Raw genomic sequence first — 16,310 nt, forward strand, 5'->3', positions numbered from 1 at the left:
ATTTCAATGCCTTTCTTGGGTAAAACTCAATGACATTTGACTTCTACCAAATGGCAGAATATCAGTGCAATACATATTTAATCCTCTATATGAAGCCAGTATGTACTCAGAAGAGGGTAGCAGAGAATAGCTGCTATTTAGAAGACTCTGTTTAAGGAATATTTGGAAAGCTAGGAACTAGAAAATTTTAGAAAACACTCTTACTCAGCCTTTGTATTTTAAGGAAATGAGGCTTGTGGTTAGGTGAAAGTGTCCTGTTACCCTTTAAAGCCACTTTCAGCAAAGTCAGAATCTCTGACATGGGAATTCCTAAGAATGTCACAGAAACTGGAGGCTGAATGGAGGGACAAAGTGATTTCTCTACACAAGTGGAAGGCTGTTTTATGGTCTGCTGTTACCTCTTTTGTTTGACTTCTCAGCTCAGCAGCAAGCAAATACATGCTTCCAGGTTACTCAGAACCCTTCCCAGCAGGTCTTGCATCTTTCCCAGCTGATAGTAAAGACATCAGAGGCAGGTGATGAGGGAATAAGGAAGCAAGTCGTTAAGGGAACAGTTTCTTCGTGGAAAGAGTTGTCAAGCCTTGGAAAAGGTTGTCCAGGGAAATAGTGGAGTCATCATCTCTGGAGGTATTTAAAAGAAGCATAGATATGGTGCTGAGGAATGTGATTTAGTGGTGGGTTAACTCTTGGATTTGAGGATCTTGTAGGTGGTTTTCAACCTAAAGAATTCTATTATTCTATGACATGCAAAAGAAATGAAGTTACAAGGGAAGGATGAAGTCAGCAACAGTATTTGCATGAGGGGATTGGTTTTGATCCGGTAGAAAGATGCAGGGGTTTAGAAGATAAATATGAAAAAAAATTCCAGCCTCTTTAGTCAATCATTTCTCAGGACACTGACTGCAAATTACTCATCTTTTAAAGAAAGAGAGTGCAATACATCAGAATGCTCCATACCTACATTTTCCAATTTAAGGAAAGAATTTCCAGTTTAAGCAGTGCACTAATGTTTCCTCTAAATTTGGTGGATTAGATATGTCTTTTTGCTGCCACTGAAAAACATGTTTCATGTGTTAAAAATGTCATTGTGATTATTTAGTTGTAGAACGTTCTCCTCCAGCTGTATCATGAGCATAGGCTCTACTGAAAGATAATAGAGCTTTGGAAGAGAATTTTACAGGGACTCTTCCTCTCCTGTTCACTGAACAACTACTGCTTCCATTTGCTCTATATTTGGACAGACTTTTGGCAATATAGTGTTGTTTTGCTTGTTTTTCTTTTGACACTGTACTGCTTTCATATTATTATGACATTCTACTCCTAATATAAAATATTATGCCCTTTCACTTCCCTTTTATGAGGGAGAGGGAGAGGGAGGGATTAATAGACAGCATCTGTCAATTAATGGCTAGGGGGTCAGTTATGTTAGGAGATTCTCTGAAGTCTGACAGTCTGTCCTGTGTGACATTACTTAATTCTGGTGTTAGCTATTCTTCCCTATTCTTTTATATCTAGGAGTGATCTACTAACATTCTCTAAGCATAAAAAAAACCCCACATGACATCTTTTTAAGTCCAGGCTAGCTTGACCATTGTTAACAGTGGTGGTTTTAAGTTGCTGCTCAAGGGCATGCATCTTCTTGGGTTTTCCTTCTATTTTTGTCACAGCAGGACAAAAACTGTGGAAAGCACTTCTGTGGAACAGGGTGATATCCTGACTGACTTATTGATTTGCTATTTTTGTGGTGATTTTGGGGCGTGGGTTTTTTTTTGGGGGGGGGATTTCTTTGGCGGATTAAAAAAATTCCTTGGAAAAAGAAAAGATAAACTTCTAAAATGAAAGCATATCTGAATTTTCTTACTCCAAATTACATGATTTTGTATAATATAACTGATACTCTGAGTGCCTTAGTCATGCCAGTGTGTTTAAATGATCATTTCTTTATATTTTAAATACTGAATTTTGTGTTTTCATAATAATATTGAATTTTTTTTCATGGGAAAGGGTTTTTTTTGAAGGTATTCCTTGTGGTTCATTCAGTGGTTTTGAACGTTTGTTTCTTTTGTACAAGAAGTAGTTTGATCAATAATGTTGCATAAAGCTGTAGTTTGTAATCTGTATGGAAACTGCTTACATGGAAGTATCACTTAGTTTCCTGTATTAAACTCTATAAAATCATCTTTCTTTTGCCAACATTACTTGGACTTCATCTTGGTAAGTTATCAGTACTAGTGTGTTGATTTCTAGTTTAAAGAAATTGGCAAAATATTCTATGAAGAGACAAATACTTATTTATCTTGTCTTTTGTTTGCTCAAAGGTTTTGATAACAATGGTGCCCTTATAGGACCCAGAAGTACAAGGCACAGTAATCCTGAGGAGCATGCTACCTACTATTTCAACACCTTCTCTAAGGAGATGTTAGTCCAGGTAGCTGTATTGTGTTTCATTGGGACAGAGATCTCCATACATGGATGCTGATCAAAGTTGCTGTGTCTTTTATTGTTTGACTTGCCATTTCAATGTGACCATGCAGTTTCTGTGTTTTTGTGGTATTGTGTCTTACTCTCCTAAAACCTTCTCAGTGGAAAAATTAAGACATGGGCTAATGTGTTTATCTGTCCAGATTATATTGTTATTCTAAATAGAAGATTTGTCTCTCTCCTCTTTCACAGTGAATGTAGCATACATGGAAGATACTTGATTATGACTCCAGCACACTGGAGCCCTTTCTTTTGTAAGATGGTATTGGGGAATTCTCTTCTACTTCTGTAGAAACTCCTCTGTGTCTTGGAAACTGGAAAAATTTTATGAGATAGTACTCAGAAGGTCTGAATGAGAAGGGTCTTCCTTCCCTCTAGGCAAGGGGAGCATAAAATCATAGAATTGTCAGGGACCTCAAGATCATCCAGTTCCACCCCCCCTGCCATGGGCAGAGACACCTCACACTAGAGCAGGTTGCTCAGAAACACATCCAGCCTGACCTTAAAAACCTCCAGGGATGAGGCTTCCACCACTTCCCTGGGCAACCTGTGTCAGTGTCTCACCACCCTCATGGGGAAGAACTTCTTCCTAACATCCAATCTGAATCTCCAATCTGAATCTACCCACTTCTGGTTTTGTTCCATTCCCCCTAGTCCTGTCATTAGCTGACACCCTAAAACGTCCCTCCCCAGCTCTCTTGTAGGCCCCCTTAAGATACTGGAAGGCCACCATAAGGTCTCCTCAGAGCCTTCCCCTCTCCAAACTGAACAGCCCCAACTCAGTCTGTCTCCATACATCTTTTCTACTGTCCCTTGGTAGGCAGGAATAGCAAAGTGACCCCTAAAGCCATGCTAAGTGAGCTGAGATCACCTTGCCTCAAGAACTGTGCTTATACTCTTGCAGTGATTAAAATATACAAACATCTTTCAAGACACTTTCAGTCTGATCTTGAAATCAGGCAGGCATTTTATCAGTAAGGCAAACAGATAAGGTCAGGATTTTTCTTCAATCAGAATTGCAGTGCTGTGTTGGGAGGGAGAGTGGGGATTCCAATATTGGTAGCTGATGCAAGAATATTTAGCTTATCACAACTTAAAGCTGATACCCAGCACAGAGCTAGCACTTTTACCTGAAGGCAGTGAGATCTGCTGTCCTACTAAGGAGGAAGGAATTCCAGTGCAGCAAGGACCTCACTGGCACACTCTCACCTTCCTGCCTCCCAGGGAAGATGATTCAAATGTTAACCAAGTGTAGGGGAAAGGCCTGAATGGGATAGTTTTGCTTGTACATTTCTATACAAGATGTGGTGAACTTTTAGCAAAACGTAGGTATTTGCTGATAGGTTGTGGTCTTCCTTTTAATCTGCCCATCTCTCTAGCTTAATCAATGTATTAAAGCTTTTCTGTCTGAAAATACTAACAACAGTGTGGAGTTGACTTATTTTCAGTAGCAAGGAGTACAGTAGAATGGAGAATGACCATTTTGTGTGGCAGGTGTAAGTCACTTGGGTTTCTGGCTGAAAGTTGTTTTTGTTTTGGAGGTTTTTTTGTTTTGTTTTTGTTTATGTGTTTTGCTTTTTAAATGGGCGTTTAAAATCAATAACTTGTTCTATATAACACAAATTGCATATACCTTCTAAAACCATTTGCTATCTTCTGAAAGACTTCAAAGACAATGCTCCTTTCTGCCTTCTTCCCAGCAATCTCTTTGTGTGTTCTTTTATCCAATCCACCCCCATTTTATTCATTGGCACAATGTACTGAGAATTCTGGCTTTCTAAAGGCATATTCAAATACAGAAGATTTTTCTTTCAGGTTAGTGACCGATAATACTTGGTTTATAGCAGACAGCAAAGTCAAACCTGTTTTCCTGCTTCTCTTTCTTTCCCATCTCTCTTCTTTCTCTTCTTTGTCCTCTTCTTAGAAGCTGGGAAAGAAACAAGCTATTTTTGATTGAGACAGCAAAGCCAGCCACAGAGAAAAAAGTTAAGCAAAAACTGTGGCAGTTTTGTTGTATTTTTTTTTAATTCTGCAGCTTGTTCCCTAAATTGCTTCAGTACAGAGCCTCAGTTGTCCCATTTGTTTCAAAGTTGTCATTGCTATCAAGTCTGTTTAGTGAAGAAAGTTTTCTGCCACATAGGTATATAGTAGATGGATAGGTTATTATTACTAGGTCTATAGTGTTAGCCCAAGGGGCAATGGCTTCAAACTAGAGAAGGTTTAAATTGGATGTTAGGGACAAGTTCTTTACCATGAGGGCAGTGGAACACTGGAACAGGTTGCCCAGGGAGGTAGTTGAGGTCATTTTCCCAGAGGTATTCGAGGTCAGGCTCAACAGGACTCTGGGCAGCCTGATCTAATGGAGGATGCCCCTGCTTACTGCAGAAGGGGTTGGACTACATGGCCTTTGGAGGTCCCTTCCAACCCAGGCCATTCTATGTTTATGTAGTAAGCCCTTAATATCTACATGCTGTACCTTGTAAAACAATTTCTTCATCACTTTTCATGTCTTCTCTTATTAGGAAATTCTGAGTTGGATTCTGTTTATAATTCTTTGGTTTGACTTTCAGTGTGTACAGGTTATCAAGTTCTGTTCCACTCAGCTTTGCCTACAGATATTTTTGTAAGCAAAGCTGAGAGAATACTTAATGGAGAGAATGAGGTGCAATGAGAGGAAATAGTGGTTTCCACTACTGAGAAGTTTTCTTTTACATGAAGATTCTAGTGCATCTTTCAAAAACCGTGTTCTGGTTCTGTTGTTCTGATGTGGTTTTGCTCTTTGTAGGCAATGGTTGGAATATTACAAGTTAATGGGCATGGAGAAGAAAGCACATTAATGCAAGACTTAAAGCCTTTTCGAATTCTTATCAGTTTGCTGGATAAGCCTGAACTAGGTAATTTGCATACTACTTCCAGTCTTTAACTTGCTTTGAAAGGTTTTACCTTGAGAATTTCTCTCTCATTGGTCAAATTGAAAAAGCTGTATTCTTAGTCATGGCAGGCTAGCTGGATTTCTTGGATCTTCCAAAGTAATCATTGAATGCATTCATTAGATTTGCCTTTTACCAAATGCAATTTCTTCTACTTTCTGCACAGAAAATAGCAGCTTAAAGTCATAGAGTGACTGCATGCTATAAGAAATGCAGACTGGATCTTTTTCATTTCCTTAATCAAATAGTGACTTTCACTATTTTAAATCTCACCTGTTGCTTGTGGGAATAATCTGCTCTTTTTACAACGATTAATTGTTGGATATCTTGCTTTTTTTCTTTGGAATAGCACTTTTGGAAACGACCCCAAAAAAAAGCAAAATTATTTCTAAAGTCTGTCCTAAAGAGCAGAGTAGTAAAGGCATAAAAATACAGCAATTAAAGAGCACAACTTGAAAGGAAGTACTTAAGAGAGACCACAAAGAACAAAATATCTGATAGGAATCTGTCATCTTCCTGCTGACTTGTGATTTTTTGCAGTTTAAATTTTCAGAGGCAGTGTGTATGTTGAGATTGCATAAAGTAAAATGAGTTATGAGGAAGGATCCTTTCAGCAAACTGAGCTGGAAGTAGCTAATAGGGTTTCCACTTAGCTCAGTGAGCACACTCTCACAGAATGTAGCTCAATGGGGCTAGGAGAAAGCATGAGAAAACAAAAGATGTTTCAAGCAGGGCCACTTTATGAATTCCTTTCAAAATAAGTTTTTTGTTGGTGTTCTAGTTTGATCCAACTCTGCAAACTATATCTGAAGTTAAAGAAAACCTGCCTGAAACTGAAGAGAAGGAAGATGATCAAAATACTTTTACCTTGTATTATGCAAGGTGCTCAAAATATTTTACTTTGTATTTGCATTTAAACATTTGAAAATATTTTCCATATGATAACAGCATGATCCACCTTAGGGGTGGATGCTGGTTGAAAGTTATATTTGATCAGGAATCCATGGGGTAACATTACCATGTTGCTGAGCTAATAATACCTCAGAGAGGATGAGGAGGCTTCAATATGAGCCATGCTAATGTGACTGCATAGCTTTTGAACTGGGTGTTTGTGTCCAGCCAGCAATGTACACACATTGTATGGGAAAAGAACTCTGCTTGTGTTTTGTACACTCCCAGGCATTACAATTGCCTATTTCTGGAAAGCAAAAAAACTTCTGAAATGTAGATAGTTTATGAAATGAAGGGAGGGATTTTATGTTTTGATTTTGGATAGTTTTCAGTGATAGTTAGCAGTGCTATAAGACATGTGACTGTGGTAACTGTTACTTCTCCCTAGGCCCTGCCATTCTAGAGGATGTGTTGATTGAAGTGTTTCAGACATTGTATACACAGTGCAAAGCAGAACTGGAGCTTCAGGCAGAGCCTTCTTTCAACAAAGATCACACACAGCTGAGCAGGTGAATAATGAGTGTAATGTATTTTGTATTAAATAACATAACTATTTTGTTGCTGCAAACACGACTGCAAGGTGTGAGACTGCAACCTGGCTTTTGGTTTGGGGTTTTTTGTTTGGGTTTTTTTGTGTTTGGGGTTTTTTTGTTGTTGTTTTTTGTTTTTTTGGGGAGGGGGGGATGTTGGTTGGTCGGTTGGTTGGGTGTTGGTTTTTTTGAAGATACAGGATCCATTGGTAGGTTGCCCAGGGAGGTTGTGGATGCCCCCTCCCTGGAAGTGTTCAAGGCCACTTGAGCAACCTGATCTAGTGGAAGGTGTCCCTGCCAGTGGCAGGGGGTTGGAACTAGATGATCTTTAATGTCCCTTCCAACCCAAAGTATTCTATGAATCTATGAAACTTTCCTTGAATCTATGAACCATTCTATGAATCTATGACATTAATTGCAAATTCTATGTTCAGTGCAAAGATCTGAAGGCTTTATTACTATTTTTTAAAACATTTAGTATACGTTTTACTCTATATCCATGACAAAAATGCTTGCTTCATACAACTGGAATGCCAATGGAATAGATTAGTTAGGGAATTTTTTATATTTGTATTCATTAAAAGAAAAAAAAAGCCACAAAACAACAAACAAAAGCAAGCAAACAAACAAAAAACCTAACCAACTTCATTGTAGAGTGAAAATGAAGAGTGCTGTAAGACAGCCAAAGGTGGGAATAAAAAAAGTTTCAAGATTTGAGCTGAAAAAGTTGAGTGAGAGAAGAGGGAAATTGAAAGCTCAAGAGGGGAAACAGTTGTAGGAATGATCACAGGAAAACAGATCTGTAAAAAATGTGGTTAGAAAATAAATACTTAAAGAAAGGATAGAGAAGAAACTATAGAAAGTCATTGATATGAGAAACCTGCTAAAATACCAAGCCCCAGAGCAATAACCACTGTAGGGATGAGGGAAAGATAATTTGTCAGCGTTAACTGGCACTGAGTGAACTCACAGTGATGTGTAGTTACATAACTCAGAAATGAAGGCTGAAAATATAAAATGTTCTTTGTATTTCCTTTCAGCAAACTGAGAGAAAACAAGAAAACAGCAGAACTGATTAAAACTGCCAATCTTCTCTTTAATTCCTTTGAGCCTTATTATATGTGGGATTACATCGCTCGTTGGTTTGAAGAATGTTGTAGGTAGGTCTCTGTATCTGTAGAGTTTAAGTTGACTTTTGGCTTTATGAGGTTTTTTTTACTTCAGTTAGTCTAATGTGAACATTTGGTCTGTAGTCTGTTTCTTCCCCATCCCTTGAACTCTGATAATTTGACCTACTTCAGTTAGATGTGCCAGGTGGTCTCAGCAGTGTGATTTCTCACCAAGTCCATGTCTGGGTGCAATCAAGAGATCAGTTAGCTCCTCTGCTGAAGTGAAGACTCCAGAGTAATCATAAAAACTGGCTAAATCACAATTAGTTCTTTCAAAGTGATTTAGAGATCCCTCAGAATTTGTCTGAGGCTTTTGCTTTTGATTTTCCCCCACTAAAAATTAAAAAGAAGCTTTCGTGTATCCAGTGTTTTCTCTTAAGTATTGCTCACTGTTGAGTTTATTATTGAGACTTCTCTGATCTTGATAAGGGGCTCAGTGAGTTGACTTTCAAGTCATCCTTTATAATTTATTAAAGTTGAACAATTATCTGAGTAATTTATGAAATGGTAGATCTTTCTGGGTAGTGAAATGTGAAAAAGAGTGTTAGAACTTACACATAGGGACCATTTCACTGCCCTGCTATTTTTATGAAGAGAATTGCCTGTTGTTAGATGCAGTAACCCAGTGGAAGTGTGGGTTGAGCTGAGTGCTACTTTTCAACTGTAGGTCACTGACATAATGCCATTGAAATTTGATTTTTAAAATCTTATAAAAAATTTTGGATAAATGTTGACTGTCATTGTGTCAGACTTGGTGTCTGTAACACTTCTGTTATTTCAAATAAATCTTCCTTTCAGTCCCTGACACATGTTCAGGAACCCTTCCAAAACAGAGGAAAAGGATTGGCATAACTCAACCATTGCTGAAAATGTGACACTGCCCTCACTTCCCTTCTCCCCTCCCTCCCCCCACCCAGCAGAACAAAATAATTGGAGAAACAAAATATTATTCCTTTGTTCACACCCTTTGCTTACGATATTCTCAGGCATGATTTCACAAGGAGGTTGTGTTCCATCATCTCTCAGAAGCAAAACTCATCAGAGTATGAGTTCTTGTCAGTAGTAAAACAATGCAGTCAGCTGAAGCTGAAGTGGACATTGACAAGAGCCTGTTTTGTTTTCCTCTTGCACAACTTTAAAGCTTCATGGGCCTTTTATTTCACCTTTGGTTGTCCTTGTCTCAAGGGCTTGGGTTTAGATCACATCAAATTCACTGTGCTTCCAGCAGTACTATGCCTTAATTCTATTATTGGTGCTCGTGCTCATACTAGCAAATAATGCTGTATATGGTAGGGTCACAAATGCAGTTCTTTAGCCTGAATTTCCTTATTTAATGAATCAAGCCTGGTTTACAGTGAAAGGCTGGCTGCTGCTTTTTCTGAAAGCATACAATGAGTCAAATGAGATACTTAAAAGTCAAATGAGAGATTTTTTGTTTGTTTGTAGGGATTATCCCTGAGGTGTACAGCTTAGGTTATAGAAAATGGTCAATGTAAGGGGAAGAGAAAAATGTTTTGAAACCGTGCTTGAATTTTGCAGGAGGACATTACATGCCAGACTTCAAACTGGGCCTGGAGGTGGTAGTGAGCAGTCTGAGTTCCCCCTGACTAACTTCTGCTTGTTAGTGGATTTTTTGTTGGATATAGTTTCTTTGGTAAGGATTGTGTTATTCATTGCAGGTACTGGGATGCTGCATATTTATAGTCTACAGAAATACTGCATCTGCTTTATTAATTGTTTGGGTTTTTTTCCTGAAAATATATTGCCATAAATTGGTGAATACCTTTTAGAAGAAGTTTTAGTTGTATTGTATGATTTCTTGATAGACTGGTTGGATATAACCAAAGTGGGGTTTATGGTGTTTATAACTGAAATTTTTTTATTTGTCCTTGATTTCTTTTCTCTAAAATTATGCTGTATTAGTTACAAGTATAGTCTTTAGTAGCTTAATATGTTAGTTCAGGTGTGCAGCTTTCTTCTAAGGCTCTTTTATATATCATAAGAAGATGTATCTGTATCTCTTTTTCTGTTGCATTGCTTAACATTGCAAAGACTGAAACTGTTTTTTTTCTGTACCTGTCTGTCCTCAATTCTTTGCTTTCTCATTTCAAAGCCTACTAGAAGTATGAGAGTGCTGTGTCAGGTATGACAATCAGCCTGTTTTTCCTTTAGTTCTTAACTTTTTTATCTTTCCCTCTTAAACTTTTATATTAAGTTTATTAAAATAACAGTAGGGACATTCTTTAGCCTTCTTGTTATGTTTTATAATGTGTTTGTTGTGCGATGAACAAGTAAAATTCTGAAAAGGCTAAATAGCTTTGTGTTTGTTAGTTACCCAACTGTAAAGTTAATTATGTAATGTATTTATTTTTTTAAAGTAAAGCCTGTATTTCATATTCATGGATATCAGGATAGTAACTTTCCTTTTTCCTTGTTCTGTATGTTTAGAATACAGTTAAGCAATTGATAGGTGCCACTGTTAGAGAAGATGACTTTCAGGGTGGGATTTAATGTTGCAATTAATGAGTTTTACTATGAATTACTTTGTCAGGAGACTTATATTGAAATACAGACAGAACACTTGCCCCAGCTGTTGCTCAGGATGATTTCTGCCTTGACGAGCCATCTGCACACTCTGCACTTGTCTGAGCTTACTGATTCTCTCAGACTCTGCTCGAAGATTCTTAGCAAAGTTCAACCTCCTTTGCTCTCTGCTGGTACAGATGGTACCCTGCAGCTTCCTAGTGGGCACAGCAGCTCCATCAAAGAATGGGAAAACAAAAAGGTAACTGATTGTGTTTTGCAGCTTCTCGGAAAATTACTTTTTGTGTGGAAAGGTAAAATTGGCTTTCTAAGATTGTGCTGAACCACCTACAAGTCATAGAATCTTAGACTTGTTAGGGTTGAAGGGACCTCAAGGATCATCCACTTCCAACAGCCCTGCCATAGGCAGGGACACCTCACATTAGGTCAGGTGGCTCAGAGCCACATCCAGCCTGGCCTTAAAATCTTCCAGGGATGAGGCTTCTACCACCTCCCTGAGCAACCTGTTCCAGTGTCTCATCACCCTCATGGGGAAGAATTTCTTCCTAACATCCAATCTGAATCTACCCATTTCTAGTTTTGCTCTATTCTCCCTAGTCCTGTCACTCCCTGACACCCTAAAAAGTGCCTCCCCAGCTTTCTTGTATCCCCCTTCACATACTGGAAGCCCACACGAAGGTCTGCTGGGAGCCCTAAAAAGTCCCTCACCAGCTTTCTTGTAGGCCCCCTTCAGATACTTAAGTCTTTGATAAGATTTAATTTGATATGCAATACTATCTGTGAACCTTGGATCATCAAAAGAGGTTGTAATTGTGGACTTACTGTGTTAAAAGGTCTTGGGTTTTAATTTTTTTTTCTAGATTTAATGTTATGCATGTGTACATCACTTCAGAATCAAGGCCTAAGAATGAAATTAACAAGATTTGAAGTTGTAATGCACTTAAAAGAGTCTAATAATGTAGAATAACTGAACTAAAAAGAATTCTCCACTTCTGTTACCTATCAGGCATTTGTAAATTCTCCTCTCACCCACTCAGATAAATAGTCATCAGTTATTTTACTGGTTTTAGAATGATTTAATAAAGAAATAAAAGAAACAAACTAGCCAGCAGCTCTGTCTCTTGTAACGCTGTCTGGTCTGTGCATCCATGGCTCTGTCAAGTATGTTAAGTGACATGCCCTGAAATCCTTGTTCTCTAGTTGAAGAAACTAGAGAAACATCACAGAAGAAAATTAGCTTGGAAGTGACAGTTGGAGATCACTGCTCAAAGCAGGGCTGATTTCAAAGTTAGATTCTACTTTAAAGCTAGGTCGGATCATTCAGGATCATGTCCAGCTTAAGTTTTGATATCTCCAAGGATGAAGATGCCACAGCTTCTCTGTACAGCTTGTTTGTGTACCATATTAGTCAATCAGAATTACCATTGTTGCAGCTTGTCTTCATTGCCTCTTGTTCTTTCACCATGGATTTCTGAGCATACCTCCATCCTTTCAGCTGAACTCACAGACAGCAATACAGACATCTCTCCCTCCACAACTCTTAGTGTTGTTTTTCTTAAGGCTGAGCATATCCACCTCTTCTTATGTCAGGTGCTCTTGTGGTGGCCTTCTGGTGGACTTACTCAGTCCATCAATGTTTGTTTTGTACTAGTGAGTACAAACTTGGACACAATATTCCAGATGCGGTCTTAAAACTGAGCATAGGGGACTAACCACTTCCCTTTACTCACTGGCTGCTTTTGCTAATAGAATCTCGTGTGTGGTTGGCATTCTTCAACAGAGAAGGGTCCACTGGTGGCTCGTGTTTCCTTGTCCATTAGGACTCAAGCATGATCCTATCCTTATTCTTCCTAACCAGCTGATATCTGCCTGGTTCTGTTCTTCTGCCTTTTTTATTTTTAAACCCTTTTTTAGTTGAATGGTGTTGCCCTTTAAACTTAAAACAGCCTTTTCCATTCAGTTGCATCCAGTTCATATGTGGCCATGTTAAGAAATTTGTTACCATGTTTGTCATCTCTGTTATATTGTATTTTATAAGACAGGGTCAGTCTTTATGTCTTTCTAAGCTTTTTTTTTTTTTTTTTTTTTAGTACTCATTAACCCAGGAGTCAGTAGAAAATTTCTCAGACAAATTTTCATTTTCATTCTTAGTCTGTTTCTGGTAAAGCAAGATAACAGTTCACCATATATAAGGATATTTCTGGGTTTATTCATGGAAAAGTTATCCAGATTTTCAGATTATGCTCAAATTCTGTATTGGCTAGCCATTAGGATGCCAGACAGCAAGACAGTTTCTGGCCCTGTTAGATCTGAAGCCATTACCAGTAGGACAGCCAGATGTCTGACTATGTGGGCATGCTCTTTATCTGCATTTAGTCCTGATCCATGCGTTTCTGTTTTGTTTCCCTGTTCACCTCGTGTTCTCACCAGGAAGCAGACTATGCTACTGTTTACCAGCAAAACTGCAGTGGGTTAGAGCAGCTCAGAAAGCCACTATAGGTCATTTTGAGTAGAAGTCATTCCTCAGGTGAGAGGAGCAGAGGAGATGGCTTGAAACTGTGTCAGAGGAGGCTTAGATTGGATATTAGGAAAAATTTCTTTACAGAAAGAGTGGTGAGGCACTGGAATAGGTTACCCAGGTGGAGTCACCATCCCTGAAGATGTTCAAGAAATGTGTGGACATGGCACTTTGGGACATGGTTTAATGGCCTGGTGGTGTTAGGTTAACCATTGGACTTGATGATCTCAGAGATCTTTTCCAACTGAAACAGTTCTATGATTCTAGATCAGGTTTGTAGATACTCTGAACCAACGAGTCACTAAGACCTGTTGGTGGAGCAACCTTTCTTTCTTTTTTCTAGGTATTTTGTTGCTTTTGTTTTTCTTTGAAGATGCAAATGGTTAGTAGTTTTCACAGGAAAATTTGTTTCTTTATAACTGCAGATTTCTATTTGACAAATACAAAATTTTGGAGTTGCTATGTAAAAAGAAAGATGATTGTAGAAGTTGTACCATATATACATCTCTGAATTAAGATTCCCACCACATTTAATAGACAATTTCTTAGGTCAAAGAGCATAAACTTTATTGAGAAATGGAGCTGACTTTATTAGTACAAATATGGAGGTGGTGAAAATGTTTTTTAGGTTATGGAAGATTTTATTTGTCATTTACAGCTCCACAGGTTACTTTTTTAATGATGTTTTCACAACTTACAATGTTAAATAACACTGATCCTGCCTTCCTAATGAGACAAAATTTTAATAGTTGTGGTTCCTCTATCAGTAGTATATCAAGATATTTATTAGGTTAAAATTATTTACTATCTAATGTGATTATTTACTTGTACAGTGGGAACTTCAAAGGTGTGATCAAAGTGTGTATTTTTTCCTACTCTCTCAGGTCTTCCTGTATTTCTCATCTGACATCTCCTTTTCATCTCTTTCGCCTGCAGGCATTTTTTACTCCTTTATGACTGCAGCAGGTTTTTATTAAGAGATAAATATCTTATCCTTTAGTAGTACATGCTAAAATATAAAATATTTAAAGAATCTTGCTAGCTAAAGTGACCCATAGGCAACAGAGTTCAATGTCCTGCTTCCTGCTGGAAGTGAGGAGTTGCCTTTGATGTGTGAATATTTTAGTTTATGATGTTCTCTACATTAATAATACCTGTGCCTATGCATTTCTCCATTCCTGCATAAAAAAATGATTATGATCCAAAGCAAATGTTGAAAGCAGTCATATTTAAAGTATCTTACTTGATAAACAACCCTTTTTTTAATCGTTATCTTAGTCTGGCAAGCTTACTGAAATACCAAACATCATTTTGTGTTAAAATGAATTTGAGATAGATTTTAAAACAAGCAATAAAATTGTTGCTTTCAAACAGAGAAAGAAATATTTTTTTTTTTCCTCACTGGAACCCAGATAACCCATTTTGAAGAATCATAAAACTTTTTTTTTTTTTTTCCTCATTCAGGTGCCATCAGTTTCACTTGAAAATCCTAGTGATGTGTTTGAAGATGGTGAGAATCCTCCAAGCAGTCGATCATCAGAAAGTGGCTTCACTGAGTTTGTCCAATACCAGGGAGATACATCTGACGACATTGATAGAGCACTGAACGAGGGCCACGGTGCCCCTGGCATTCCTATTGTGGGTAGTACATCCTCAGAGACTGAGACAGCATCAACTGTGGGATCTGAGGAGACCATTGTACAGCCTCCTTCCATAATGACACAGGGGACAGCAACTCGGAGCGGGAAAACGATCCAAAAGACTGCAATGCAGTGCTGCTTGGAGTACGTCCAGCAGTTTTTAACCAGATTTATTAACCTGTATATCCTTCAGAGTAATTCCTTGTCTCAGCCCTTAGGGGCAGAGCTTCCAGCAGACTCTGCTAGAGAGCAGGGACAGACCACAAAATGGGACAGAGAATCACAGGTGGATGCTAAGGTGAAGAAAGCAAACAAGAAAAAGCCACCGAAAGAATACCTTCCTGCCTTCATTGCTGCTTGTCAGCTGTATCTTGAATGTTCAAGCTTTCCTGTTTACATTGCTGAAGGAAACCGCACTTCAGAGTTACATCCTGGGAAGCCTGAAGTTGGTAAGCTGCACTCTTTTTTTTTTCTTTGCTTTTAAAATAATATTTTTGCTTTTAAAATAATATTTTAAGTTCCCCTCCCCCCCCCCAAAAAAAAAATGAAAGTAATGCTGTTAATGCTTGGTGTATGCGTTGCTCTTTGCTCTTCCTCTCAGAAATGTAAGTTTCCTTCTCTGTCAATTTGTGTGGGTTTTGAAAACTTTCCTTGGTTTTAAGGAGATTGGTGGCACATTAGTTTTGACACTAATTAATGGTGGAGTGACAAAAACATAATGCAAACCGTGGCCTGAGAGTAGAATCTAGATTTTCAGATGCCCTCTCAGTCTTCTCTTCTCCAGACTTAACAGCCCCAGGTCTCTCAGCCTTTCTTCATAAGGAAGTGCTCCAGTCCCTTAATCATCCTTGTAGCCCTCCATTGGACTCTCTCAAGTAGATCCCTGTCCCTCTTGAACTGGGGAGCTCAGAACTGGATGCAGTATTCCAGGTGGGGCCTCACTAGGGCAGAGTAGAACCTCCCTGGATCTGCTGGACACACTCCTCTTAATGCACCCCAGGATCCCCTTGGCCTTCTTGGCCACCAGGGCACATTGCTGTCCCATGCAGAACTTGTTGTCCACCAGCACTCCCAGGTCCTTCTCCTTGGGGCTGCTCTCCAGCAGATCCCCTCCTAACCTGTCCTGCTGCAGTTTATTCTTCCTTCCCAGGTGCAGGACTATGCACTTGCCCTTGTTGAACCTCATTAGGTTCCTCTCTGCCCAGCTCTCAGACTGTCCAAGTCTCGCCAAGCCTCCCAGTTTGGTATTGTCAGCAAACTTGCTGAGAAGACTCTGCCTGTCTGTCTGTCTGTCCCATCATCAATTTCATTGTTAAAAAATGTTGAACAGGACTGGATCCAGCACTGATCCCTGGGGGACTCCACTAGTTACAGGTCTCCATCTGAACATGAATTTAACATCACTGCTTCTTCTATTCCTGTAGTCTGTGTATGTCTTTGTTACACAGCCAGGAGCAGAGCATATCTTGGGCTTTGTGAGGTCTAGGCATATCAAATATTTATGCCAGTTGAAGGCAACTTGGTTACAGCTGTTTATTAATTAAGGG

At 38.8% G+C, this 16,310-nt stretch overlaps 1 protein-coding gene across 1 annotated transcript in view; it reads left to right on the forward strand.

Annotated features, from left to right (window-relative positions):
• DOP1A (DOP1 leucine zipper like protein A) overlaps positions 1-16,310 on the forward strand; it is a 62,393-nt gene that overhangs the window by 10,623 nt on the left and 35,460 nt on the right. The window contains exons 7-14 of the mRNA XM_054393203.1: positions 2,346-2,428; positions 5,267-5,375; positions 6,751-6,871; positions 7,933-8,052; positions 9,601-9,715; positions 10,175-10,204; positions 10,613-10,846; positions 14,588-15,212. Of these exons, the coding sequence (XP_054249178.1) occupies positions 2,346-2,428; positions 5,267-5,375; positions 6,751-6,871; positions 7,933-8,052; positions 9,601-9,715; positions 10,175-10,204; positions 10,613-10,846; positions 14,588-15,212 (1,437 nt within the window). The remainder of the gene's footprint in view (positions 1-2,345; positions 2,429-5,266; positions 5,376-6,750; positions 6,872-7,932; positions 8,053-9,600; positions 9,716-10,174; positions 10,205-10,612; positions 10,847-14,587; positions 15,213-16,310) is intronic.

This window comes from Indicator indicator, chromosome 2 (assembly GCF_027791375.1).
Source record: "Indicator indicator isolate 239-I01 chromosome 2, UM_Iind_1.1, whole genome shotgun sequence".
NCBI classification, from domain to species: domain Eukaryota; kingdom Metazoa; phylum Chordata; class Aves; order Piciformes; family Indicatoridae; genus Indicator; species Indicator indicator.